The 24,462-nt window shown below is 45.7% G+C and overlaps 11 protein-coding genes across 11 annotated transcripts; 4 read left to right on the forward strand and 7 right to left on the reverse strand.

Annotated features, from left to right (window-relative positions):
- Positions 1-208: 208 nt before the first annotated feature.
- On the forward strand, positions 209-918 carry An12g06620 (hypothetical protein; the record flags this gene model as incomplete). The annotated part of the gene is made up of 5 exons (XM_059750982.1): positions 209-257; positions 299-338; positions 396-415; positions 533-627; positions 658-918. The coding sequence occupies 5 exons, from the start codon at positions 209-211 to the stop codon at positions 916-918; spliced, it is 465 nt and encodes a 154-aa protein (XP_059601864.1).
- Positions 919-1,389: 471 nt separating this feature from the next.
- On the reverse strand, positions 1,390-1,963 carry An12g06630 (uncharacterized protein; the record flags this gene model as incomplete). The annotated part of the gene is made up of 3 exons (XM_059750983.1): positions 1,390-1,461; positions 1,514-1,758; positions 1,825-1,963. The coding sequence occupies 3 exons, from the start codon at positions 1,961-1,963 to the stop codon at positions 1,390-1,392; spliced, it is 456 nt and encodes a 151-aa protein (XP_059601865.1).
- A 904-nt stretch (positions 1,964-2,867) lies between these two features.
- Positions 2,868-4,607, forward strand: An12g06640 (uncharacterized protein; the record flags this gene model as incomplete). The annotated part of the gene is made up of 7 exons (XM_059750984.1): positions 2,868-2,891; positions 3,100-3,203; positions 3,247-3,295; positions 3,468-3,503; positions 3,770-3,851; positions 3,938-4,146; positions 4,203-4,607. The coding sequence occupies 7 exons, from the start codon at positions 2,868-2,870 to the stop codon at positions 4,605-4,607; spliced, it is 909 nt and encodes a 302-aa protein (XP_059601866.1).
- Positions 4,608-5,045: 438 nt separating this feature from the next.
- Positions 5,046-7,201, reverse strand: An12g06650 (uncharacterized protein; the record flags this gene model as incomplete). The annotated part of the gene is made up of 2 exons (XM_059750985.1): positions 5,046-6,595; positions 6,646-7,201. 2 exons carry the CDS (start codon positions 7,199-7,201, stop codon positions 5,046-5,048), a joined length of 2,106 nt encoding a protein of 701 aa, XP_059601867.1.
- A 1,733-nt stretch (positions 7,202-8,934) lies between these two features.
- On the reverse strand, positions 8,935-12,313 carry An12g06660 (uncharacterized protein; the record flags this gene model as incomplete). Its single annotated transcript, XM_059750986.1, has 8 exons — positions 8,935-8,992; positions 9,124-9,171; positions 9,449-10,861; positions 11,094-11,102; positions 11,231-11,357; positions 11,525-11,612; positions 11,975-12,094; positions 12,140-12,313. 8 exons carry the CDS (start codon positions 12,311-12,313, stop codon positions 8,935-8,937), a joined length of 2,037 nt encoding a protein of 678 aa, XP_059601868.1.
- Positions 12,314-12,835: 522 nt separating this feature from the next.
- On the reverse strand, positions 12,836-15,297 carry An12g06670 (uncharacterized protein; the record flags this gene model as incomplete). The annotated part of the gene is made up of 3 exons (XM_001395686.1): positions 12,836-15,085; positions 15,137-15,208; positions 15,259-15,297. The coding sequence occupies 3 exons, from the start codon at positions 15,295-15,297 to the stop codon at positions 12,836-12,838; spliced, it is 2,361 nt and encodes a 786-aa protein (XP_001395723.1).
- Positions 15,298-15,785: 488 nt separating this feature from the next.
- Positions 15,786-16,294, forward strand: An12g06680 (uncharacterized protein; the record flags this gene model as incomplete). The annotated part of the gene is made up of 2 exons (XM_059750987.1): positions 15,786-16,139; positions 16,199-16,294. The coding sequence occupies 2 exons, from the start codon at positions 15,786-15,788 to the stop codon at positions 16,292-16,294; spliced, it is 450 nt and encodes a 149-aa protein (XP_059601869.1).
- Positions 16,295-16,464: 170 nt separating this feature from the next.
- Positions 16,465-19,576, reverse strand: An12g06690 (uncharacterized protein; the record flags this gene model as incomplete). The annotated part of the gene is made up of 4 exons (XM_059750988.1): positions 16,465-17,332; positions 17,492-17,936; positions 17,988-18,527; positions 18,574-19,576. The coding sequence occupies 4 exons, from the start codon at positions 19,574-19,576 to the stop codon at positions 16,465-16,467; spliced, it is 2,856 nt and encodes a 951-aa protein (XP_059601870.1).
- Positions 19,577-19,838: 262 nt separating this feature from the next.
- Positions 19,839-20,326, reverse strand: An12g06700 (hypothetical protein; the record flags this gene model as incomplete). The annotated part of the gene is made up of 2 exons (XM_059750989.1): positions 19,839-20,228; positions 20,279-20,326. 2 exons carry the CDS (start codon positions 20,324-20,326, stop codon positions 19,839-19,841), a joined length of 438 nt encoding a protein of 145 aa, XP_059601871.1.
- A 199-nt stretch (positions 20,327-20,525) lies between these two features.
- On the forward strand, positions 20,526-21,164 carry An12g06710 (uncharacterized protein; the record flags this gene model as incomplete). The annotated part of the gene is made up of 1 exon (XM_059750991.1): positions 20,526-21,164. One exon carries the CDS (start codon positions 20,526-20,528, stop codon positions 21,162-21,164), a length of 639 nt encoding a protein of 212 aa, XP_059601872.1.
- A 334-nt stretch (positions 21,165-21,498) lies between these two features.
- An12g06720 (uncharacterized protein) lies at positions 21,499-24,369 on the reverse strand (the record flags this gene model as incomplete). The annotated part of the gene is made up of 10 exons (XM_059750992.1): positions 21,499-21,594; positions 21,642-21,811; positions 21,864-22,399; positions 22,912-22,962; positions 23,108-23,192; positions 23,310-23,325; positions 23,381-23,500; positions 23,596-23,616; positions 23,783-23,875; positions 24,232-24,369. Coding segments are annotated over 10 exons (1,326 nt in total), but the record flags the coding sequence as incomplete, so codon positions are not given.
- Between the last annotated feature and the right edge of the window lie 93 nt (positions 24,370-24,462).

Below are 24,462 nucleotides of genomic sequence, written 5' to 3' on the forward strand. Positions count from 1 at the left end.
CTGCAATTAGCTATCCCTTACTAGTAGAACCCAGTGTTTTACTTTTCCATTAAGTCGGTTGTATATAAAATGACATCATTTGCTTCCCCACTCTAATTTATATGTGCTAAATCAGTTGCCGATAATTATATAACAAAAGGCTGAAATAGCACTCCTCCCTTCCACATGATGACCAAGTACTCAGGAAAGTTATTTCCATTGATTTATCATGTTTCCTGCATACTTGTATTACCCCATCTACTGTAGTTTTATCTTGGGTATGATATCCTGCTCATGTTGTCTGGCTATACGTCTGCAGGCCTCGTACCAAACAACCCGCAAGCTCAGTGTCGAGGATGGTAAGTAGGTATACAAGATAACTGACCGATGGTGGATACTAATCATACCTCTTACAGTCTGTCTTATACTGTCTTGGGTAAGTGCCAGTTACTGTACACCAAATTACTCAGGCTTCTCAAAAATCACAGGCTTGTAGCATAGCGACCCAAGTGATAATCTTATGTGAGATTTTATCATTAATTTCACTCTTTAGCGGGGCTTACAAAGGGAAAAGGGGCTTTAGGCCACGCAGGTCTTGGGCATCACATATGGTACCTAAATGAGAAGACTATTGATATATATCAGAAGGTATGTCATGAACATCTACTATTATCTAAGGTAGATCTTGGGTTAACATTCCCAGCTGCTTCTCTCAGTATTCTGTTCATTTGTTTTCGGGATGTATCTGACCCGGCTTTCTCAAATATTGTTCCTACATCGAGTCATCATTATCACAGATACCCAGTGGCTCCGTACCGTCCTAGTTGTCGTTATAGTGTTTATATCCCTAGGATCATGCACTCTGGTTGCTTGTTTTATCTTTGCTTGTCAGCCAATATCAAAGTCTTGGAACATCGCACTTCCAGGAAAATGCATTAACAAGGCGGCTATTTTTGTGTCAGTGGCAGTGTTCAATATCGTGTCAGACTTCTGCCTAATTGCCCTACTTGTCCTGCTGATATGGCACATACAATTATCAAACTCCCATAAAAAGAAATTCTTCATTCTTTCCAGTTTGGCATGTTTGTCAGCATACCCAAATCCCGCTATTGGCGATACAGCTAAGAAAAACAGGACATTTATCGCGAGTGCTGTCCGCTTACGATTTACTGTTCCTCTACTGAAATCCGATGACCTGACATATAAAATGGCACCTGTGGCCTTATTAGTGTAAGTTTGACAACATGATAGATAGTTACGCTTGCTAAACTCATGACACTCAGTGGAATAGAAGCCAATGTGACTATTATCACTGTATGCTTTCCCGCAGTAAGACAATCAATCCGCAGAACTGCATTGAGAACCTCTACGCAGTTTTGATTTTTTGCATCTCATGTAAGGGTGATACACTTAATGGCTATTTCTAGTCCATGCAATCAAGCTCTCAACTGAAAAGCTGTCCAGGTTCTTGTGAGATTCGATCTATTTTATACGCATCAGTGACAACCCTCCTGTAATGGTTTTACGGCATTACCATAGAGCGTGATTCCAGAGCACATTCTGAGTCAAGCGTTTCTGGCTTTTTCGATGTGACTAACCACTCTCCAAATGGGCGTTCGAGTTGGTGACTCGTCTGGGGATTGCGTCGGGTATGGACATGCTTTTTACGCTTGCTGTTAGAATTTGCATGACTTGAGTCTCCACATGCCTCATGTGCAGGGGTTGCCGCTTTCTCCTTAGGTAGTCTCGGCTTCTTCCTTTGTAACTTTTTCTTAGAGCCTATTGATAGTCAATTTGTTTTCTCCCGAAGTGCAAAATATCTTGAGGTAAGATAGAAAGATTTACGGTGTCGGCGCTGGGCAAGACGGTTTTGTACTCGTCGTCTTAGAACGGGATCAGATATCTTTTTCCAGTCTTCCTCTGCCTCTATTTTGATGTCCGAGAAACGCTTGACTCCGTGTCGACTTATATTATTGCTGGACATGGTAACAAAAGATACCTTGTATTTGACCAAGTATCTGCCTGCAACATTCTCTAGAGGCCGATTCTCTAGAATACTGCACGAAAGCAGACTGGGAATGGCAACCTTTATATAAACTACGTCTGTTTATAAGGTTATAAGTTGGCCTTGTATACTGAACCATCGAATTCAACAACAAAAGAGAAATTCAGTGTACCGTAGAGTGGCGGTGGTCCCTATCATGAAATGAAAGCATTAAAGATTATTAACGACGCAGGCGCCAGAATTCCCAGTTAAGCAGGCGCGCGGCTGAAGGTCTCCGTATGTTGTTTTCTAGACTTCCAAAATTGCATGCACACGGCAGAGTTTCGTTTATCTTTTTGCATAACCAACTCTTCGTAATCGGATACTTTCAGAGACTTAGGTCTACGCTTCCCTCATATTTTAAATTTTAGTGAATGCTGTCACTATAAGGTCACAGAAACTGTACACGAAAAGAAAATAATTTCCATATTACCGCACTATGATCTGATTAACTAATAACAGCGATCAGTGGCCTCGAGCAAGGTATAGCAGTAATGGACTACGAACAGTAGTACTTACTGCAGATATTGACTCTCTCTCTCTTAGGATTTACAAAATTCTATAGACGCCTGAAATGTTCCATTGCAAAATCTTTGTTAACATCTATCTGCCTCCACCCGTAGCCTGTCAAAGTCCGAACGCTGCATTTGTACCCTTTCCCCCTTGCAAAAAAAAAAAAAAAAAAAAAAAAAAAAGAAAAAGAAAGGGGGGGGGGGGGGGGGGATAGGCAGAATAATAAACTTCAAGTGGATGGCCAAGGGCATGCACACGTCAGGGTTCCATTCACGTTTTCAATAAAGTCATCTGCTCCAGTTAGCACCCTACCGAACCTCAGACTCAGGACATGCATACTCATGAAAATGGGCTGGTATGTTTTCCCGGCAAACAAGCAGTCGTTGTATCCCACGATATCCGAGTTCCAGAACTCGCATCCCGACAACAATCTGTTCACATCAGCAACTGGTTGTATACTAGTGAAATTGACTTACGCATTGTGCCAGCCTTCAAGTACAATATCGCAGGATTTGATGGGCAATTTGCTTATGTTCCAGACTTTATTCTCAAAGTTATAACAGGTTGCAGACAATATTCCCGAGCCATCAAGGTCGGGATTTCGACAACTGGAACTGAAAGACCCGCAGGCAAGCGAGCCAACAACTGTACAGGATAACATCCAAAGGTATAGAGGCATTGCTATAGTTTATCCTATGATTTGAGGAAAGACAAATTACTATTGATTCAGCACGAGTAAGGTCAAAGAATCGAAAGTTGGTGTGTAAATATCAACGAGGTTCGGGGGGCATTCGACGTATATATAGTACGTCATGAGACGCCGAGGATCGTGAAATATGAAAAGGCAGCGCGAGCTAACCAACAGCTAGGTGATACTACTTGATACAGCCTGACACTACTTTAAATAAGCGCCTAACTCATGATAAAATAGGCACATGATCTGGATAAACATACTTCATTTACTAAAGTTAGTATCTCACAACCGCTCGCAATACCGACCTCCGTCTATATACGGTAGTAATATTTTGACCCATAACCACGCCTACCTAACTAAAGAAGTCAATTTGCAGGCTCCATTTTCCGGGACGTAGTCACACTCTTCTGCTGGGGTACAAATGACGCTTACAGTAGTCAGGACCTTAGCTCTACATGCAATTTGCTTCATATATCAAGTTCGTCACTTCTCGCACTCTTATCTGAAGTACAATCGGCAATCTGCTCTCCGTTCTTTAGAGGTGTGCTACACGTACTAAAGAAGTCTCAATTTTGTTGGTCAAAAGAAAGCCATGTTCTGGGGTGATCGTTCAACAGTATTGTAGGTACAGGCCAGCTATCTTACATCTGATTTGATCTAACCCATTCTGCCAAGCGTTCGAGAAGGGAAGATACCTAATGATCAAGTTTTACTGTCCGCACACACTCTTGAGAAAGCGAAGTTACAAGCAAATGAGCTTGCATGGCTTCAGTATCGCGAACATGAACGGCCTTTCCTTCCGGTTATAGATGAAACTATCCCGTACAAAACTGTTTCAATAAGCCTGGCGGCGCGACAATATCTTTGTATGGATACTGATAAGAAAGCTCGCTTGATGAGAAAGCCTATTCCACTGGTACGGTAGGTGTCTATTCTCAGTGACTATTCATCAATCTCACGCCACCAGCATAGGCAGATGAGATTTACTTGTGTCCAACGGGTACCACGGAAAACCTTAGCGGCCGTTTACTTCATGACTTCGTCAATCCGTATTTCACCCGCTGTACTAGGTTGATTAATGTCCATGATCATATCTTTATCTCCTCAGGTGCGTGTGATATCGAGTTCAAAGTTCTTTCAATAAAACCTTTAGAGTATGGGTTCGTTACACAGAAGACAAATATTGTACTCTCGGGACTGCGACCATACCGTGACCTTGATATGTTGGAGAGCCTGTCGGACTACGCACGAGAACTACAAAAAGAGCTTGATTACGTATATTCGTCAAACTATGCCAGTTCAATTGCTAGAATCTCCTTTCAGTTTGGAAGACTTATTGATCAATTGGAAGCATTGGACCTTCCCCCAATGTATTGAATATGTGGTACTTTATATATATCATAAAGCCTTCTCCATCGGACGCTTTACTCAAAGTTACTTATTGCAGTGGTATTTCGCCTTTGTTGGATGGCCATATCGATTGGTCGAGGATCTTGGATTTGCGAGTGAAATAAAATTAGCTTCTGACAAACAACATGGATGGAGTAAACAGTGCAAGACTTGCTTGACTCAGTGGATAAGCCTGCATTATTCCCAGTCAGCTGACTGCCTAAAAAGCAGACGTACAACAACATGGCTTGAGGAAAAGAGGATTTTAATTGTTCTTTGGTCCTTGAATACTAGAACCTACACGGTCTATTCATGTATTATGAAATTGTAATTGCCGTCTTTGTGGCTCGCATTCGTAACATGAACAAAACTTGATACTATCCCTCATGATATGTTAAATAATTGTCTTAGCCTTAGGCTAGGATATCAGCCCATTTTGAACTTATTCAGTTCAGCACGAAGTGCTCTAATCTCTTTCTCCTGCTCACTTAATTTTGTGTCTTTGTATCGCTGATTTCGAAGACTATTGAGGAACTCTTCGAACATGGCCGCACCAGTATCATCCGGTGCTGCTCGGTCATCAAGCTGCAACGGAGGCTTATCTGCCTGCTGTTTCGGCTCAGCTATCTGTGGCACTGTAGACCGAGAGGATCCTGCCAGGCGCTTGCTGATGTGAAGAGGAAGTGGTACGTTGTACTCCCGATAAAGATCTCGAACATCGTAGTCTGCATCAATGCCCCTTCGTATCTCGCGATAGTTGGTTAGTGTTACAAGGTAGGGCTTAGACGGTTCTGGCTTGCTTTTGTCCTGGAGCCCAACCCAGGTAATGTTTTTTGGTCCGTCTTGTTTGAAAACAGCCCGTACACGGTACTTTCGGCCGTTTTCGGAATCACGCTCGAGATTTGTCTTCTCAATGCGTCCTTCCGATGCCATATATTTATCAACGCTGTCATGCCCGACTTTAGCCCCAGGCCGTAACTCGCCGATGGGGATTTTGTCATTTTTCGCGACAGCGACCCTATAGCCATTGCCTATCTTCTGAATGCCACATATCAACTCATTATCCCTACTTCTTATCCCTGGTGGAGAAGGACTTGGCTGAGGATTGCGTTGACCAGGTAGATCATAAGCCCAGGTATGAGGATAGTTATTTTTCGTACACTGATCCTTTATTTCGTCATTGACCGTATCCACCTTCCTCCGAGCCTCAATATTATTTGGATCTTGTTTGAGGCTCGGAAGCCATTTTTGCATCGTCGAGTAGGAAGAACGCAATTTTTCTATATCAATTATAATAGAGTTCATAGTGCTGTTCTTAGTCTCATATTCCTCTATCCAGCTATTCAGTTTCCGAAGAGCTGTTAGAGCCTCCTCGTCTCCGGGCTGCATTTTTAACTTCTGTATGTGACCATCGGCGAGCCTGTGTAAGGTCTCACGGCCGTATTCCGGGCTCTGATTGGGAAGTCGCCATGTTTCCGGCCAATCAAACATTCTGGCATGCATGGTCAACGACGCCTGATGCTTCTGATACTCAGTCCACGCTTTCTCATCCCCTGCTTTGATCTTTGGTTCTAGAGCTTTTATATTTTTGGCGAGTTCTGTGAGGTATGATTGGCCAATAGTAAACCGCTCAGTGGATGGTGGCGGTTCGGGATGATTTTCATAATACTGCGATATTCTGTCTGCCGCCGCTGACAGTTCCTTATGTGCTGCTTCGTCTTTTGCATTTTTGAATAGTTTCAAAACATAGGGAGTCGCTTCCTGGTATATGGCTTTGATATTGTCTGGAGCATTTGCCTTTTTAGCCTCTTTTCCATGGCTCTTGGACTCGGTGTCTGGTTCAGTGTCTGGTTCGTCATCATCGGATGAGTAACTGTCACTGTCGTCCTCATATGCATTTGGATGCCACGAAGCTGATATATTCAACTCATCACACTGCTTTTTGGTAAGGATATTCTCGGATGCGCTAATAAGCACTATTACCTCGTCAGGCTAGATAATCTTATGCTGGTATACTTGAACCTACATTTAAATGCGGCAGTGGCCTTTGCTTTGCCATCGTTTTTGTCAGGATGAACAAGCAATGCCTTCTTATGAAAGGCTTTCTGCACAGCCTTTGGATCAGATGATTTTGAAACACCCAAAATTCGCTCATATTCGTTCTCATCACCAGTCAAGATTCTGTCAATTTCTTTGGATCTCTTCTGCCGAAGGTTTCCTATCTGCAGATGGCCTTCGGATGCCTTCGCATTGTCAGTAGGCTGACTTGGTATATGCTGGACTTTCGGAGTCACAGAAGGCACATGTTCAGCGTCGCTCGAGGAATGCGGTGCCTTCTTGGAGGGAACTGGGATGGACGATGCATTTTCATTGTCGCCCTTTACATCATCCTTAGAGCCTCCTTCAGTGTGATGAGTAATATCAGGTGTATTCGGTATATTCTGGTCTTTGGGGGCCTTGGACAGGTTAGAATTGTCCGAAGAACTTGTTGCGACGACCGTGTCAGCATTTTCATCCTCATAATAGTCTTTTCCAGTCCTGACGTCCGGAGCAGGAAGAGCAGGAATCTTGCTTTCGCTCATTGTGGATTATTGATGGAACTTAAGACTGATAGGTAGCCTGATGATAGATTGATAGGTAGTATAATAGCAGTTTTGGATACAGTTTGACAGAACCTTTCCGAGTCACAGTATGTTATGGGAGATTAAGCATATTTATAATTCTTCCAACTGTGCAGAGCCAATATTCTAATTATTGCCGTCAGCAGTGTCAGAGCACTGAAACACACTATGTCCTGCTGAAACCAATCTAATTATCAGGAATCCCAACAAGTAACAGGAGTTGTTCACCGACCGCTGCTGAGCCTTGCAAGATGATGTAGCTGAAGGCATTTAGCATTAGATAGTAACTTAGTCTACCAGCCTACTAATGCTAGGGTTATTCGTATTACCTTTTCTTACCTACATACACTATTTGCCCTGGACCAAATAGACTATTTCTGGAACGAAATTTGCTTCCGTCCTTCAAAGGCCGGTATGGTTAGACATGAAAACCTCGGAAGGATACTTATTAGAAAGGATATTGTACATGCTCCAACTGTCTACAAAACCCCTCATGTTAAGGTCATTACTTTATCCAGAAACTTATATTAACCGAAGGTGATTAGCTTCTATCATTTGGCCTATGTACGTACACAACTGGCGAAATACGCTAGTCGTTTATAGTTTACCACAGAATTGATAAGTGATTTGAAGTGAAAGTACAGGGTGATGTAGCTATTGCAGTCAAGGATACTTGGCAGAGAAGTGATCAAACCCATCAAATCTAGTACATATGGCTACTGTAACTTCCTTAGAGACTGTAACCTCTCTTGTCTTGTCTTAAATAGCTCAACCCTGGTCCTGGGTAACTGGCTTTCAGGCACCCATATCTGCATATGGTGCTTGTTGCAAGTCCCATATCTTTTTGTCTCAGTCGAAGTCCCTTCTAGATTTGCAATGAGGTCAAGCTCATTCTCCCTCACCCAGATGCAGACTTGAAATTCTTCTCTGCGATTTTTCACGCGTAGATCATTGATATACCATTGGCGTTGGGACGACAGACCTAGCATATAGCAAGACTTGATAGCGTCTGTATGGACTAGGTCATTTTGCCTTAAATTCAACTTCAGCCGTAACGGTCTCTGAGGCTCAGACCATCGTCGACAGGGTGTGGACATTCTGAACAAACTCTCATCTGCTGATTGCTGTGATGTACTATCAGTACAAGAATAGAAAAGGTCCTAAAACCGGGCAACTGACCTCTGAAAAGATACTTAAAATTGGTTCGAAAATTGTCTATACTGCTAGCGGACGCTATTCCAGCAAGCAGGATATAAGCAAAGGAGGATCTTCATATATGAGAGAGGCCTTTCGAGGAGATACAGGGAAACATGAGACTCTCCTTATATGTCATCTTAAGGTAATGCTTACCATGACTTAAAGACTTCACGAAGGCTTATCGTATCAGCTACGCAGCTATTAGGCTCGAAGCTAAACCCAGCCATATGAATAGAACCTCCATGTCCGATTCATCCAGGCATCCAACTTCTTGTTCTCCAACGTGCAGTCCGGAGATTACGTGGGCAATGCACGATTATGCTTCAACGTGCATTGCTTCAAGTCATGAATACCAAGGAACCTACCATAACCAGTCAACGGAGCATAGTTGTTCACTCAGAGATCTGTTCAATACTTCTATAATGCAGACTGTACGCGTCTTGCGAATAATCCTTATTGGGGTAATCTTCATCATTACGTTTTATATTATATTCACCTCAGCTGCATGATGGCGCTCCATGATGGACAATTACTCCCAAGTGCAAGGTGCTGGAACTACATAGTGATCTTTTTAGTAGTTTCCTTCTATTATAGTGGAGAAGCCTCTTGGTCTCCAATAGCTAGGATATTACGGTTTGCAATTAGAGGGGTTTTTACCATGGCTCTAGAGCCGCAAATATACTTACGAAAAGCTCGTATAGACTAGATCAAAGGCGTAGGCTAGTATTTTATAGCTGTGTTGATTACATTATCAGACAGTGTTCAGATGATGATCGTTCTATAGTGGTGTTGATCAAGGAGACCCATATAATTCTGGTTTTTAAGTGCAAAGGACTTTCCTAGATAATAATCATTCAGATACATCTCCTCTAGTAAAGTATAATTGTCGGTGTAATTATGAAACTAGGACACAATTATGCAAAAGCGAAACGAAACACAAATTCTGGGGTGGGCCGTTGTCTTATGTGCAGAAATCCTACGGACGACCAATAGTGTTATGGGAGACCATACATTTCATAATCGTAGACCAGAAAAGCAGTGAATGCCGGTGAATTACTCGGCGCGCCCTGATACTCTTGGTTGAAGTGGAAGCCGTGCCGGATGGCGAACGCATCAAACTCACGCCGGTGGACAAAGACACCCCGGATACAGCGATAGTAGTCAGGATCGCATAGACTGCTTCTAGCAGCGTTATCCGGAACCGGCCGTAAGTTCAGAGTTTCTCCTGCTAATGCAATCCGGGATAATATGAGTCGTGTCAAAGATGGCATTTCCTGAAAGTGCTGCAAAAGTGGCCTCCATGATCCAGAGGTTAGATCTACCTTCTCTAAGTGCAGCTCCTCAACACCTCGGTGATTCTCCAAGAATTGAAGCAACGCACTTGAAGTTGTATACATGCCAAGAAGCGTTAGCTTATTGAGCAGAGGGAGACGAACTGTCCCAGCGATCGTATCAAAAAGTCGGTGGTAAGAACTGACGTTTCCTCTAACGGTACGACGTAGGCTGAGAACCAATGAACCCAGGTTTGGCATATTTTGCAAAAGACGGGAGACACCATCTAGGCCATCGGTGAGCACTGGATTGGAATCAATCCGCATGGAGAGATCAAGTGCAAGACATTTTATTGAGCGGCCTGTCGACAAGGACCACTTTCTTGTATCAAGATCATCCATATTAGCAGTTATCTCATTGCAAGGTACCGCGCAGCGTATAGTTTCACGGTAGATAGTCAGATGGTGCAACACAATATTGCTCTGGGCGAGAGCCAACATGGTTATCTTGTAAATCTGACTTGCTTTAGCCCAGATTATCTGCCAATCACCCTGGGCTCTGAAAGTGTCTGGACGGGGTGCAGTTGTCGCAGTAGCCTCTAAAGCAATGGTATCTAACTGCCCAATACGGTTGAGAACAGCTGCCAGACTATTTGCCGTATTGTCTTCATTCGCAAGTTGAGATGCCGAAGAACGGGCTTCCAGCCATTTCAGATCCAATTTTGCTTGGTTCAGCTCATCCTGAGAACAGTCCCTAGCGACCAGGCGCGGAATACGTGCTCGGTCTTCACATCGTCTCGTGCGAAGAACTCTCTTCGTAAGCGATGGATCATAGACTTCCGCAATGATAGTCAGCTTTTTAATGGCTCGAGACAGAATTGGATGGCGGGAAAGTGCTAGCAGAGACTGCAGACTTTCGACAGTCAAGTTTGTGACTTGATGGCGGAAAAAAGACTTAAAATGAGGGCCCAGACATAAATTTCCCAAGGCCCTGTTGGTCAGGCGCAATGACTTGATGCTCTCAAGATCAAGATGTTCAATAATAGTATCCACTACAATCACCGGAGGCGAGGAAAACCCATTTCTAATTACGCGCATTCTGGCTATGCATATACTGTTGCCGTTAGCACATGTCGCTTCGCTCGACTTCAGTCTAGACTAGTCATTCATGGTGTTCAGGAAGGGAGCTCTCATCACACTTGCAATGTTCTTTTGATTTTAAAACGTATAAAGGAATACTGAAAAACCAGACATGCATCCGATGGGTCTCACGGGGTCTGGAAAATTTCCGGAAAGAATCTGGAGGGCGGCGAAAACATAGAACCTTGAAGAATCTCGTAGAGGCGCACGTCTTTATAACTCGATAGAGGATTTGGGCTGCTTACCTTTGCGTACTAATACAGGTTCTAGAATCCTTGGGAAGATTTAGGCCTGTTTCCCTGGCAGGAGGACGAGGACGACGGCAGGATAGGCTGTCAATGGAGATTACGGATCGCTTGCTTAAGTACTCATAGTACATTACATTGAGCTTCCATTTCTCTGCTCGGAACAATTGTTTGCCTTGGCATCTGAAGAGAGCCTGTACTGAGCTTCTTCAGAGATTGCGGAGCTAAAAGCATCTTTTAAGACAAGATTATACATATAATGTACTGTAGAAGTCTAGCTTTGATCTTTTGTTTTAGAAATATCATTGACAGTAAATGGTCTGTTGGGCATCCTGTCTTATCATTCCACCTGGAATTATACGTATGTTTACACACGAGTTTCCGCGAGGTACAGTATGAGACTGATTATTGTCATTGTTCAAAGAGCTCACGGGTCATTTCATTAGGTCCCATAGCCTTAGTATCAGTCATGTTTTCAGGCACCATTACACCACCGCTGGTGAGCGGGACCTCTATTACCTACGACACTACGTCAATCCCAACCATCCACATTCGCCAGACAGCGACGCCTTTATTTACAAATATCACGAGTAATGATCCAGAGATTGGCAAGCCGGTCATTCCGCTGAAAGCCATCTGTCTTCTGATTGCAACACTGGGCACACAATTGCTCCACCTTATGTAGATACACTCACCTACGTGAGAGTGCTGTCATCCTATCTTCACTACACAGATACCTTGTTCCAGAATATGTATATCATAGTGGAACCCTGATAGTGTTACCAGAATATCATGTACAAGCCTCCACACCCGTCACCTGGTTCTAGCATCCCGTTGCCGCAATGAACGATTCCATATTCTTCAATCTCAAGCTGCCTTACACCATCAGTCCAGACTGCGCCTCCTTGTTCCGACTGCCGTAAGCAGAAAATCCACTGTGATGATTCAATTTCGTATATGTCGCGCTCAACTTGGAGAAGGGCAGGTGACAGATATGGATCCTATCGAAAGTCAGTATTGCACATAGGGGCAGTGCAGCTACGCACCTTAAGTATATCTCGCATGAGGGACAGTAGATAATATGCATCCAGCGAATAATCTTCCTTTATCTCCCAAGGGATACCCTCTTCGAACTCCCCGACTGAATCGCAGAGGATACATATATTCTTGACAACACCCGTTATGTCCGGCACGGGTTCAGATACAGTAATGATGGACATCTCTGTCTTCTTGTGACCCTAAGAAAGAGCACTGTTTGAGATGGGGCCCAATGACTGAGTTCAACTATCAAGCCCAATGGAACAAATAGTAGCTGTAGTTCTAATGCTACGTACTGAGCTTTCTAAGGCAATATATATACAAATGATGTATTAGCTGTCAGGTGCTATCTTATATAGGAAAGACACATAGATGACGCAAGAGTGCATAATGAAGCACCATCCACCTTCATGGTTGCTCAGAAAGCATGACAGGTGTGTAATTGATTTGTTCTAGGTAGATAATCAAGCTAAATACATATAGAGCGCGTGGAGTCAACAGAGGCTGAATCAATAAAGATCACATGTACTCTGAGAGCTAAGTATATCGTGGTTGATAGAAGTGAGCCAAAGTACCAGTTTTAATTCTACGTCTCCGTATGTCAATGGAATACTATATTCGAGTACAGGGCATGTACCGATGTTCAGTTTCCGATTACCATTTGAGGCACGAGATCAGCGTGGTTGTTTCGACGTCCAATAAATTCAGCCCGGGACCTTTTGCAAGATGCCAATATAAAAGTCGGACGTAAGCGGCTCTCTTGATATCTGCTCAGGCGATAATTTTTCAACGCGATAGAAGGCCCCTGGGTCTTTTATATATAGCAGATCAGTGGAAAGTTCGTCACATGCAGTACGTAGCACGTCGGACCGAAGATCAGTGTACAGCTCTCCTAAGATCTTACATTCTCGTAACGAAAGATCTCGGTAAGAAGTAGCGTTCAACTTTCGATGCCAACGAGGTGGTCCGATGTTGACGACACGCGGAAGAAGACATAAGATGTTCGGATCATTGTTTCCGACGTGCTCGACAAGATGGCACCAGTAGATAGCCTTCTTGTCTTTCAGGATACTCAAGATTTCCTCGCGGCTGACGGACCTATGCAGCGGTTTCTCGCTAAGGATCAGGTCTGCGACGATTTCATTACTGCCAGAGTGGTCTTTTTTCAACTTTTGTAGCTTCCAGCTAGCCAGGCGAAGACCAATGGTAGAAAGTGTCTGGCTCTTTTGATGCAAGCAGTAGGCATCAAATGTGCCCCAAGGTGTCTCGGAAAGGTCGGGGCATCTTGATGCAAGCTGTTGCCTTATGTGGCGTAAGCAGTCTTGAAGTGAAATCAGGACATCAGGTGAGCCGATGTTCATAGCAAGTTGCATCAACTCACTCGCACGGTCCATGCCAATGGGCATCTGATTACTGTCCTTGCGTGCTGCAATCTCTCTGACCGTATCCCACACTGTGGTGCGAAAGCCATGATGTTCACCGAAGTCTTTCCAGAACGTCTCAAGGGATCCGGTGGTACCATCAGGAGTTGGCAAATTCCCAGGCATGCCAAGTCGAAGGAGGCCATTGCTGCTCTGAGCTGCCTTGAAATCATGCAGTACCTCGCCGGCGAGTCTCAACCGGTAATCGGCAGGCACAGGGTCCTGGGCATCCATCCACTTCGTTCGCCGGCGGGTGACCCAGAGTAGCCAGGACCCGTCAGCCAATTCCGCCGGTATTGCTTGATGCTGAATATTCCATTGCGGGGTTCTCCTCCTTTCCAGATACAGTAGCTGAGTTACGTGCTCCTCAATTTTATGGCAAATCCCACAGTGATCGTTATCTTCTGGGGATGTAGCGCTGCCGCCTATATAATGAGTCAAACTGTCTGCCTGGCACTGAATCTCCACAAGTGAGTAGTCAGGATCGTCAACCATCACCAATAAGCGCTGTGGGCACTGTCGCAACTCTTTAAGCTCTACCCATCTCCCAGTCCATGTTTCAGGAGTGGTTTGTACCGCTGTTAGCTTGCGTGCGAAGTAGTTCACTGTCGCTGCCCCGACCGCCTTGTCAGAGCATATTAGCTCTCGGAGGAGAGTTTGAATGAATCCTCCGTCGAAGGTGGACCATGTGGTTTTGAATATATCCGAAGGAGAGATCTGATTCAGTGTCTGGGACCGAGCAACCCCATTCTGTAGGTCTAAGGCAATGTCATCCAGGTACGCGGCAAGCCTGGTTGAGGTTGAAGGACCGGAAGTAGACAGATCAGCAGAAAGCTCCCTAACTTCGCTACCATCACGCAAATCACGCGTGGCAGATGTCGGCCCATTCAAGCCTTGGGAATGGGTATTGTTCACGCTAGCAACAGGAGTCTCCAAGCCTGTAGGCATCTCAGGACGGGTCATGGTATTGGACCCGGCCAACCATTCCTCCCACGAACCGGGTGAGGCGTGCGAATGTAAGTCCAAGTTCATATTCAAACCTGACTGGGGAGTCAATTGTGGCACGAACAAATGATCATCCTCTGGCACGAATGTGTTCAGGCCCGTGTTCGCCCCCATACTCTCAGCAGTATCCATCATTGTCCCGAGATCCTGGAATTGAAGCCCCTGAGGCACGAACCCTTGAGGCACCAGGTCTAGATCATTATTTGGCATTCCTCCGAAAAAGTCTTCTGGAAAGATAGCCGCAAGGTGGCAAGGTGAAATAGTCATGTTGAGGACATCTGTTTCCGCGGGGCTCGGCTGAAGACTATTCAATCGAGAGCTCTCAGTGACCGCGGTAGTGTCCTTCACGCCATCCCTCACCATAGACGATGAGCGTTCGGGCGACGGCATAAACTCATTATGGTAACTAGTCGAGGGCATCGATGGAGATGGCGACAGATCATCTGCATCATTGGGGCGAAGTAGGCTAGCGAAATATTTAACAATGTGGCGATTATTCGTTGGCCGACCAACATTAAACAGCTCAACCTATATGGCACTTAGTCTGAGACCACTCAAATACGATGGCTTAACTGTTACCAAAGATCTGTCCACATCTCCCCGACTGCCCCCGTTTTCCTTCCATTCATCCAGAGCTCGATTAACAGCCCGCTGCAATTAGATTAGCATGGATACGACCATGTTGCACAGATATAACTGACTGTTTTGGCTTCGATTTCTTGCTTGAGTTCAGCCTGCATCGTCTCGTAAGGATTCGAAGTCTCGTTTTGATAAAGAGGGCCCAGTACCTGATATTTCTAAGCTCGACCTGAACCAACAGTCGCATCTGTCGAACGGGATAGGTGATGGCCAGGGGAATCAATACGCCACAGTGTTGGTGACCCAGAGGTATGGTTCATCACGCAAAACTTGCTAACCCCTGTCAACCCCCCTCAAATAGTGCCAACTCTCCCATCGGTAATCCCCCTATCGACCAGGTCTCCTGCGGTTCTAGTTTGAAGGTGCCGTGTCTGATGACACTGATAGAAGATATACAGTATCAGCACCTTCAATTGTCATATATATCACCTTTCAGTGACCTTTGGCATCTAGAGAATTAATTCCAGTACAAAGGCTTCAAGCCAAGAGTTAATGTGGACAGTTGAATCAAAGAGAAGCGGACCGGTGAGTTGATAATGTATGAGCTGCTCAGATACAGTATCAGTCTAATGCCTCTCAGGCCCCTAACATGACCAGCCCCATACCGTCTCGAGACCAGGATCCTTGGCTTGTCCAGCTGACCGAACAAATGTATTCCTACTGGGCCGACTGCCAGAATCTCCGCAATTATACCCAACTACTCCAAGCGCAGCTTGATTGCAGCCACAGGGAATTGGCGAGATGCCACCAAAACTATATTATGGAATATCACAAGCGTGCCCAGGCTGTGTCCGACTTAATGCAGCTACAGGACCAATTTCGACGTCTCAGTGAATGGCTCTCTGATGGGGCAGATAACTTACCAGTCCCGGTTCATCGTCTTTTAGAATTGGAGACCAGGAGTCGGTCGCTCAAGCAGGCGGAGATAAGGATCAGCCAGCGGGTACGCGCTTTGCAAGCAGCTTGCCAGGATCTTGAGAAAATTATTACAAAGTGATAAAGATTTCCAATCAGAGAGCATGGGCATTCCCAGTGGTTTTTGAACAGAAGTTCCAGGCCCATCGATTCTTCCTGAACTCTATCGGAGACCCACAGTAATCTAGGACACGGCACAAGGCTCTGGGGGAAGAAATAAAAAGTTTACATTCGGTGCCTATTCCAATACTTTCCAAGTTTTGTATACAGGGTGACAAAAAAGATGGATTATTACAACATCCGTTATATAATTGTGTAGAGAAGTTACCTTATGCTATATGAGTGCGATAGGCTTAGATGAAACGGACGCGCTTTCTGTAGCTAGAGTTCTCAAAATCTGGCCTAGCCTTCCTGCGAATCCGGAGTTCGCATGATTTGCATTCTGTGCGTGCCGGCAGCTTCGGTAATCCAGGGCAACCAATCATATTGATCCTAAGCCGATCGACTAGATGGCGCAGGGACAAGGGGAAACCACCTAACGGTTGTAATTGATGCGGGTGAAGCTCAAGGGCCAACATAATATTACTGTCTAGCCCATCAACTTCGAATTTGACAGGCACACAATATCTGGCGCAGTCGCAGCAAACTGCATCCTCAAAAGGCGAGACACCCAGCCGGGACGTCCCGAGGACAAAAGTTGAGGCTTGTGGATGGAGTCGGCGCAGTGCCTGGACCAAATATTTTCCCCGTAGCCGACCTCGGATGGCTCCGCAACACTGATAGATACCATCATTGTAGCAAGGAGGGGAGGAGAGTTCGAAGAAAAAGCTAGCAAGAAGCAAAGAGGTTAACGCTCCAGGCACTTGCCTTTCAGCAGTTTTATCAGCTAATTCCGTCATCCATTCCACCTGAGCGGCTGCGTTCAGGAGAGGCTCCTGATCAGGAAAGGTAACATTGAGACGGTGGTAATTGCGCCTGTTCGCGGGGTCCACCTGGCCAAGGAGATCTTCCCACGCTTGTTCCGCGTCCATTGACGCTAAGAACGAGTCATAAAGGCGGAAAGCAAACCCGCGGCGCCACCGTTGGCGGCGCGGTCTGCCGGCCTTACCGGTGCCCAATGAAATCAAGGTACCAGGCACTGGGTTTGACTCCCACATGAATGGCGTCTCAGCCCGACAGATCAAAGCTGGATTGTTGTGCTTGAGGCCGCCGTCCGCACAGCTCCCAACGCCAGGAATCTCAATCGGGGGGAGTAATCTGGCTTTTCTGTAAGCTCAATCCAAACTCTCTCGAATAGGAAACTGACCCTGGTGCTGCAGTCGTTGCTCTTCCACTATGACGGAGTCAGCTCCCTGCTTAGTTAAGTAATTGTTGACCTACCATTTCCATAACTGAGGCTCATGTTCCGGGTCTGGTGCTGTGTAGACCCGATAGTAACCACCCGAGTGGGCCAATGACGCAACCCCAGTGGTTTGCATCTCATGGTCCACGCAACGTTGTCCCGGGGGGTCGACCACCCGCCGGTAATTAATCAGCAGCACTGGCTGATCGGCCACGGCCGTCACAGCAACTTTAGTGCCCGAGACCGGCTGCACGTCAAACATGCCCTGGTCCACACCAAATTCCTTTTGCAATAGCCCATCCCATAGGCCTGCGTCATACCAACCGTCCTTCCACCAACAGAGGATGGTTCGGATAAGTTTATTCCAAGTTGTTCGTAGAGGGGGATGACCTTGAAAGAATCGCACTATAAGATCGGCTAATGTTTGCTGGCATTCGCTTATAGGTCGGCGTTGGCGGAATGCTTTCAGTACGGCAATCCCCCCTGTGTGCCATTAGTGATTAATTTACGATAAGAACTGTTATATGATCCTACCACCACTTGTCCCAAACGCTACATCGACCATGTCTTGAACAAGACACCCGGGGCCAAGAATCTTTTGCATATATCCCAGAAACCGCAGCGGCATGATAGCCCGGACGCCGCCTCCGTCGATAGTGATCGCTCGAACCGACGCTGTGGGTGGTAGCACTCTGATCAAGATATCAGTAGCCTTATGGCAAAGGGCGCAGTGGCGGACAGAGTACTCATACTCCGCCCCTTCCACTGGAGAACCGTACCACGCCGCACATACATCACAGTATGCATGGCCACATAGCAACGGGTGCTGGGGGGGTTTGCTAAGACATAGTAAGCAGGTGTGGCTACTAGCTATCATTCGGAACAGCCCACGTCGACGGGCGAGGCCCTCTTCATGGATTCGACGAGGGGGACCTTTTCCGAGTAGAAGGCGGGCTCTGAGGCTGGCAAAGTGATACTCAATTGGTTGGCAGCATGAGGAGAGCTCTGCCGATCTTAGAGCCTCCTGGCAGTGGTGACGATACAATGTATCAAAGACGGCAGCTGGACTAAAGACTACTCTGGTCAGTCTTACTTCTCATTAATATTAGCCTTGACTTACAGTGTGATCCAGGAGGATACGCATCAACAAGAAGAGTTGATGCGATATGGGACGCTTGGTCTTCCAAATTCCATCCTCTATCTCTAGTGACAATGAGGAAGTCTCGCAGGTGAAATCTGTGGGATTGGCCCACTTCAATTCCAGCTCGTGCACCCCTGACGAAATCGAAGGGTGCTTGGGGTGCCCGGCAGACATGATTCAAAGCAGTCTGAAAGAAAAAAGCCATATGCATCACTGAAAAGAGGTATCCCTGCTCTTTCCTATCTCGTCGGCTAATATCGGCAAGTTTGAGTAGGTCATTTTTCAGCGAACAATGTTGGGCTATATCAGATAGCGCCTGGCCGGGCAAGCGGTGTAGAGTGGGCGTTACGAAAACCTCAGTAACATTGAGGTTCTGTCCGAGCACAAAGTCAAAGTCCATTTCGTCTAGAGTTTCGTATGTAGGGCTGTTATGATCAGTCTCCATAACAACCAACACACGCGGTCGGTATTCTAAGCTGGACGCATTATGGCCCACCATTGCCCACCTTATTAGTAGGTCCCGAACAGCATCCAGACCACCCAAATCATCAGCGAATATACAGATTACGTCTGTGAACATGAACATAGCACGGCAGAGAATGATATCTGAGGCATGATGGAGATCAATAAGTGGCCAGCGTAGTGGTATCTCCTCATATTCTCTGGGTATGCGGTCGGTCTTATGAAATTCAAGTTTGGCATCACAATGAGAAAAAAGCAGTGGGTGGTCTGCGAAGGTTGTGCGACTGTCAACGTCTAATTGGATGTACGGTTGTCTTTGAGACAATGTATTGTCTGGAAACAACGCACGGAGGGCAACATCCTTCTTTCTGTTGCCTAGGAAGACTATAAGTGAAGGGCACTGAGTCTGGGGGGAGGCAAGCTGGTCTCTAATCTGAACAAGGCGTCTGCTATGGTGTACATAGGCCCCCCCATGGCGCTCAGCAGGCTGTAACCATCTATGGCTCAACCGATCAGACATATTGACTTGTTTGGAGACCTCTACGGATATGGGATATGTTTGTTGATTTTATATGCGCGAGACGATCATTTTGGACTTCTGACCTGATTACCTCCGGACTTACCTTGGTCAGCTTTGATCTACAAGGCTTTTGAGCAGGGCTACAGTACTACTATTGACGGAGTCCAAAGTCCAACATCATTGCATATTTGTGAAACGGTAAAACTAAACTATATAACAACACTTAGTACAAAATGTGAATCATAGCATCACAGCGCTGGCTTCATTTCGCGGAGGCACCCAAGCCTGTGGGCGTGCCTGCAGCACCTTTCCTTAAATGCGTAGGACGCAACTCAGATACAGTTAACAGCCTGTCAAACCCATCACTCAGGCAACTGAGGAGCACGCTTTTAACATTGTAAGCCCTCTCCAGCTCTTCAAGGTCTCTCTCTGTCCCTTTCAGCCGTGCCCGTAGTGCGTCGCATTCCTCTTGCAGCATTTTCACCTTCTCCCGGTCATTCTCCCCGCACAAGTCGATAGCCCCAGGATGCTGGCGTACACCCATCGGCAGATGCTCCGGGGTGTCATGGAGCTGCTGGATGATTTGATTGAACTCCTCAGCAGTATATTGCGGAGAAGTATTATCTCGTAAACAGCCACAAAGATCGCAGGCCTGCTGTAGAGTCAGCAGACCAAATATCATGAATTTATGCGAGGACGTACATCTGTAGTAGTAGACATAGAGGTGTTGAACTCTGTTTCGGTATCCATTGTTTTGCCGCTTGTGTGCCAACTACATCCATCATGGAGCGGGACATGATTTATATCATAAAATGTCTTTCTCCACCCAGGGCTTTAACAACATTATGTGGTGTGGCGTCACGATAAAGTTGCTTCGTATGCCGATGGCCATAAATATATCATGGCGTTAGAGCCTTCTAACATAAGGTCTATCTACAATCTCGAAGCCATGCAGGCGAATTCAACTGCTAGAGACCGTAGTCCGTCGGTGTATTCTCGCTCGGGAAACGCGTCTCCGAGTCGCCCATCCACGCCCAGCTCCTTTGAATGTTTTCTTACATTACAAGGTGGTCGCAGCTCCGCATTGGAGGCATTGCCGTCGACTATCCAACAAGCCAAACAGAAGCCCCTGACAGAAAGTGAAGAGTATCAGAGGGCGATTTTTGACGCATCTTTTCTCAAGGCTGAGAATGAGTGGCTTCGCCGATCGCGAAAGTCGGCAGCGGCGCTTCACGAGGGCACGGTTGTACCATCAGCAGAACTGCTCAATCTCAGTGCGAATGACATCCAGGAAGCCCTCACATGTTTTCACATTGGCTTTGCTGCTGCAGAACAATTAATTCACCGCTCCAGGCACTCTGCAGCAGCTGATGTCGCAATCACTTTACAAGAGCTGATCCCCGCCTTCGAACAATGTCGAAGGGGATTGGACAGCTTACGCACTGCTGCGGCGAACCTTGAAGAGGGAGGAAGGACATTTTCTGCACAGATCCAGAAATCGAATCGCAGCTACGCTGAATTCTTTGGTATCAACTACGATCAAAGCATCGCGCCGGCTGCCGGACCGCGGACAAGGAGGACTAGGTGATGGTCGCAGTTGCAGAAGTTGATGTATGGTAAAGGCTTCAGTTATGGGTGACGCTAGGAACTAGCATTCTGGGCTTTATATTCTGAATTACAGTAAATTTAAACCATGCTGCACGTATAATTTCATCCTCTTGCTCTCATCATGTCTATGATCTGCAATTCGTTGGCCCACACAGGGCTACCGTTTGTCGATTAAGCAGTTGATTCCAAAGCCAGACCTGCAGTACCAAATCTTGGCTAATGGCAAATAATAAGTGCCTTTGGATATATATACGTTATTCAGAGTGAGTTTAATAGCCGAATGGGGGATCTTAATAGACGTTATTGAATAAATGCTAAGAGAAACGGGGAAATGGGATTCTAGTTGACAACCATGTTTCAACGCTGCGTTGCAGTTGCTGCTCCCCATTCGACTTCCGCAGGAACTTGTGCTAATGAAAGTCAGTACTTCTCTCTCCTCATTGGCTTGTGGCTCTACCTGAAGAAGAGCAGATGCAGGCTGCTTGTTATGTAGAGCTTGACGAAAGTCTTTTAGTTCAGCATCGTCAGATTCATGACCCTCAATGAGCCTTCCCACTATGGACTCAAAAGCTTCGATATCTTTAGTATATTCCTGGTCAGACTGGAGTAAGCAGTCTCCGATATTTGCTTTGACTGTGTTAGTTCATTGTATGCTGACATCCAGAGGACGCTTCCCTACCAATCTTGATTGTACCTGTCCAGTGTAGACGAATAGTGTCCAGGGATAGATTACCATGTGATATACCCAGAGGTCCATGCATGTATTTCAGAGCACACAATATACCGTGACAGACTGCTGCGGTGTCGGCGAGGTCCCAATAAGGCCGAAAGCCCAGAATATCTTTTAACGAAGCAACACTCATCTCATAGACCATGAATATAGACTTTTCTTTGGTGTAGATATGCTGCAGATGTAAAAGATTACGGTGAGGTGCCGATCTTAATTGGAAGACCCTCTCTGATGAGGAGCATGCCTCCTTGACAAGAACGGAGGAGAAAGGATAATCCTTCATCATTGCATAATGATACCCGTTCTTAATTGGCGTCACCGAAGTATAACGATCCCAAATATCGACTTCATGTTGCTTGAACGAAATATCCTCAGGACATGCGGAATTGGACGGGAGGATGGAAAGATTCTTAGGCAATTTCCTTAATCGAGACTCGGCGGCTTCGCTAGCCTTTCTGCGCTTGTTCATTGCGTTCGGTCTGTAGCTAGTATATTTTATAGTGGAAGAGCAAAATGAATGTGGCACAGCTACTATTACACCGATCGATGTCGAGGACATAGTTGTATAGATACAACTTGGCCTTACAATTAACCACAAGGTTGCCCTGTAGTAGGAGTTATGTGGATGATATGGATGCTGGAAGTACCCGTGGGTATACCCAGCTGGGTACTCGCCTTGGCGCCTAGATTATTCCATACTCGAACTGACTAGGGTCTTCAGTAAAAGTGCCAAGAAAGTACCCTCGTGGGTATACCCACGGGGTATACCCAGCTGGGTACTCCAGAAAAGGCGTTCCTACCACGATTTAGGTACTGCCACATTCGATATCAGATTCTCCGTTAACTCAAAACAATTTCTCTAACCTTATCCGAAGAAGCGCTAGTATGTATTTGGATTAGCCGCAGATCATCGATTGTAAATGTTACAATCACCGTTCGTAATTATGTGAAACATGGTGCCTATCCTAGCTATCTTTATGCCCGGGGACGAAAGTACCATAAATGAATAGAGACCATATTCGTGGACAAGCCACGATCCGCAGCTAAACTGAATATGGACTAGCACTTCTTCGGAGAGGGTTAGAAAATTACTCTCTGAGTAAATGAAGGGGAATCTGATTTCGAATATGGCAGTATGAAACGCAAGCTTCAATTAAATCTCTATTCCCACTAAGTCGCGCGCCTATACTAACCATGCCGAGATGGAGTAAATTTGTTCCAAAAATGCAACCAAACATATACAGTACTGACTGATGGACTCTTGGGCTTGTAAGATGGCTACTTTTAACATTGTACAGTATAGCGCTCAGTACGGAGTATAGTAGTCAACATCATTCTGGTCCTAGATGTCTTGACGCTGTATACGCGGTAGTAGAAACAGTGTACGGCTCTCACCATTTATGACTGTTTCCTACAGTATGTACAGTACTGTCTCTACCAAGGCGCTAATCTATACAGGGACTCACTGTTCTGACCATCTCAGAGCTGGAACAAAAGAGGCATCCAGGTTGCGTAATTTCGCAACCAGGTGTACCGTTGGTGGCTAAAGCAGTTTCACCCCTAAGGATTCTTTTGTCTCCCACTCCCTATACCAAGCCATTGTTAGTATTAAACAGAAATGTACCCGAATCAACGATATTCCCTATTGCTACGAATAGCGCAATGTTGTATTAAACCACACCTGAATCATAGTAGTGTCACTCTACTTGAAAACAAGCAGGGTATTTCACAGAGAATATAGTTCTTCCGTGCATCCTACTTAGGGAAGGGTCTGGGAACAATTGGAAAGTATAGGCGGTAAAGCCTTACTGCGGGATTGTATCGAGATACTGTACACAGTCTGTGGAATGTGCCACGAGGTTACATACAGTATCTATAATGAGTGACTGTTTTCTTCTGGTTTCGCTCCATATCATGGACATTTGATGCAGAAAGAAACAGTCATAATGGCAGGAGCAGGTCTACTATACAAGATTTCATGAGACTAACATTACACATCAATCTTTATGCTTTATGTGATGTGAATAAACTCCCGGATGCCTAGGTTCATTATTGATTATCAAGACTGCACGAGTCAAAGCTCCAAATCTGTTACCCTCGCATGACTCCTGTGTCTTCGATCATCTGGAAAGAAACTGAATCTTAAATGAGTTTATCTCAACCAACGATAGTCGGGCATTGTCATCAGTTTTACCTGCTGCAGTCAGTAAATCTTGAAAGTGAAAGCTTAGCCACCCACCAATACCACAACTATCGCTGACTTCTCGCAGAAAGGAGTGGAAAAAAAAAAAAAAAAAAGAAGAACCTCGATACATACAGCCCACGGGTAGTTCCCCTGTCTTTCCGCCAATTGAGATAAAGGAAATGACGTAAATGCCAAGAATGTACCCGTGGGTATACCCGTGGGTACACCCGTGGGTACTTTCTTGGCATAGTACCCACGGGTAGTCCCCTTGCTTTTCGCCAATTAAGATTAAGAAAATGACGTAAGATGCCAAGAAAGTACCCACGGGTATACCCCGTGGGTATACCCCGTGGGTATACCCGT

This window comes from Aspergillus niger (assembly GCF_000002855.4).
Source record: "Aspergillus niger supercontig An12".
In the NCBI taxonomy this organism is placed as follows: Eukaryota; Fungi; Ascomycota; class Eurotiomycetes; order Eurotiales; family Aspergillaceae; genus Aspergillus; species Aspergillus niger.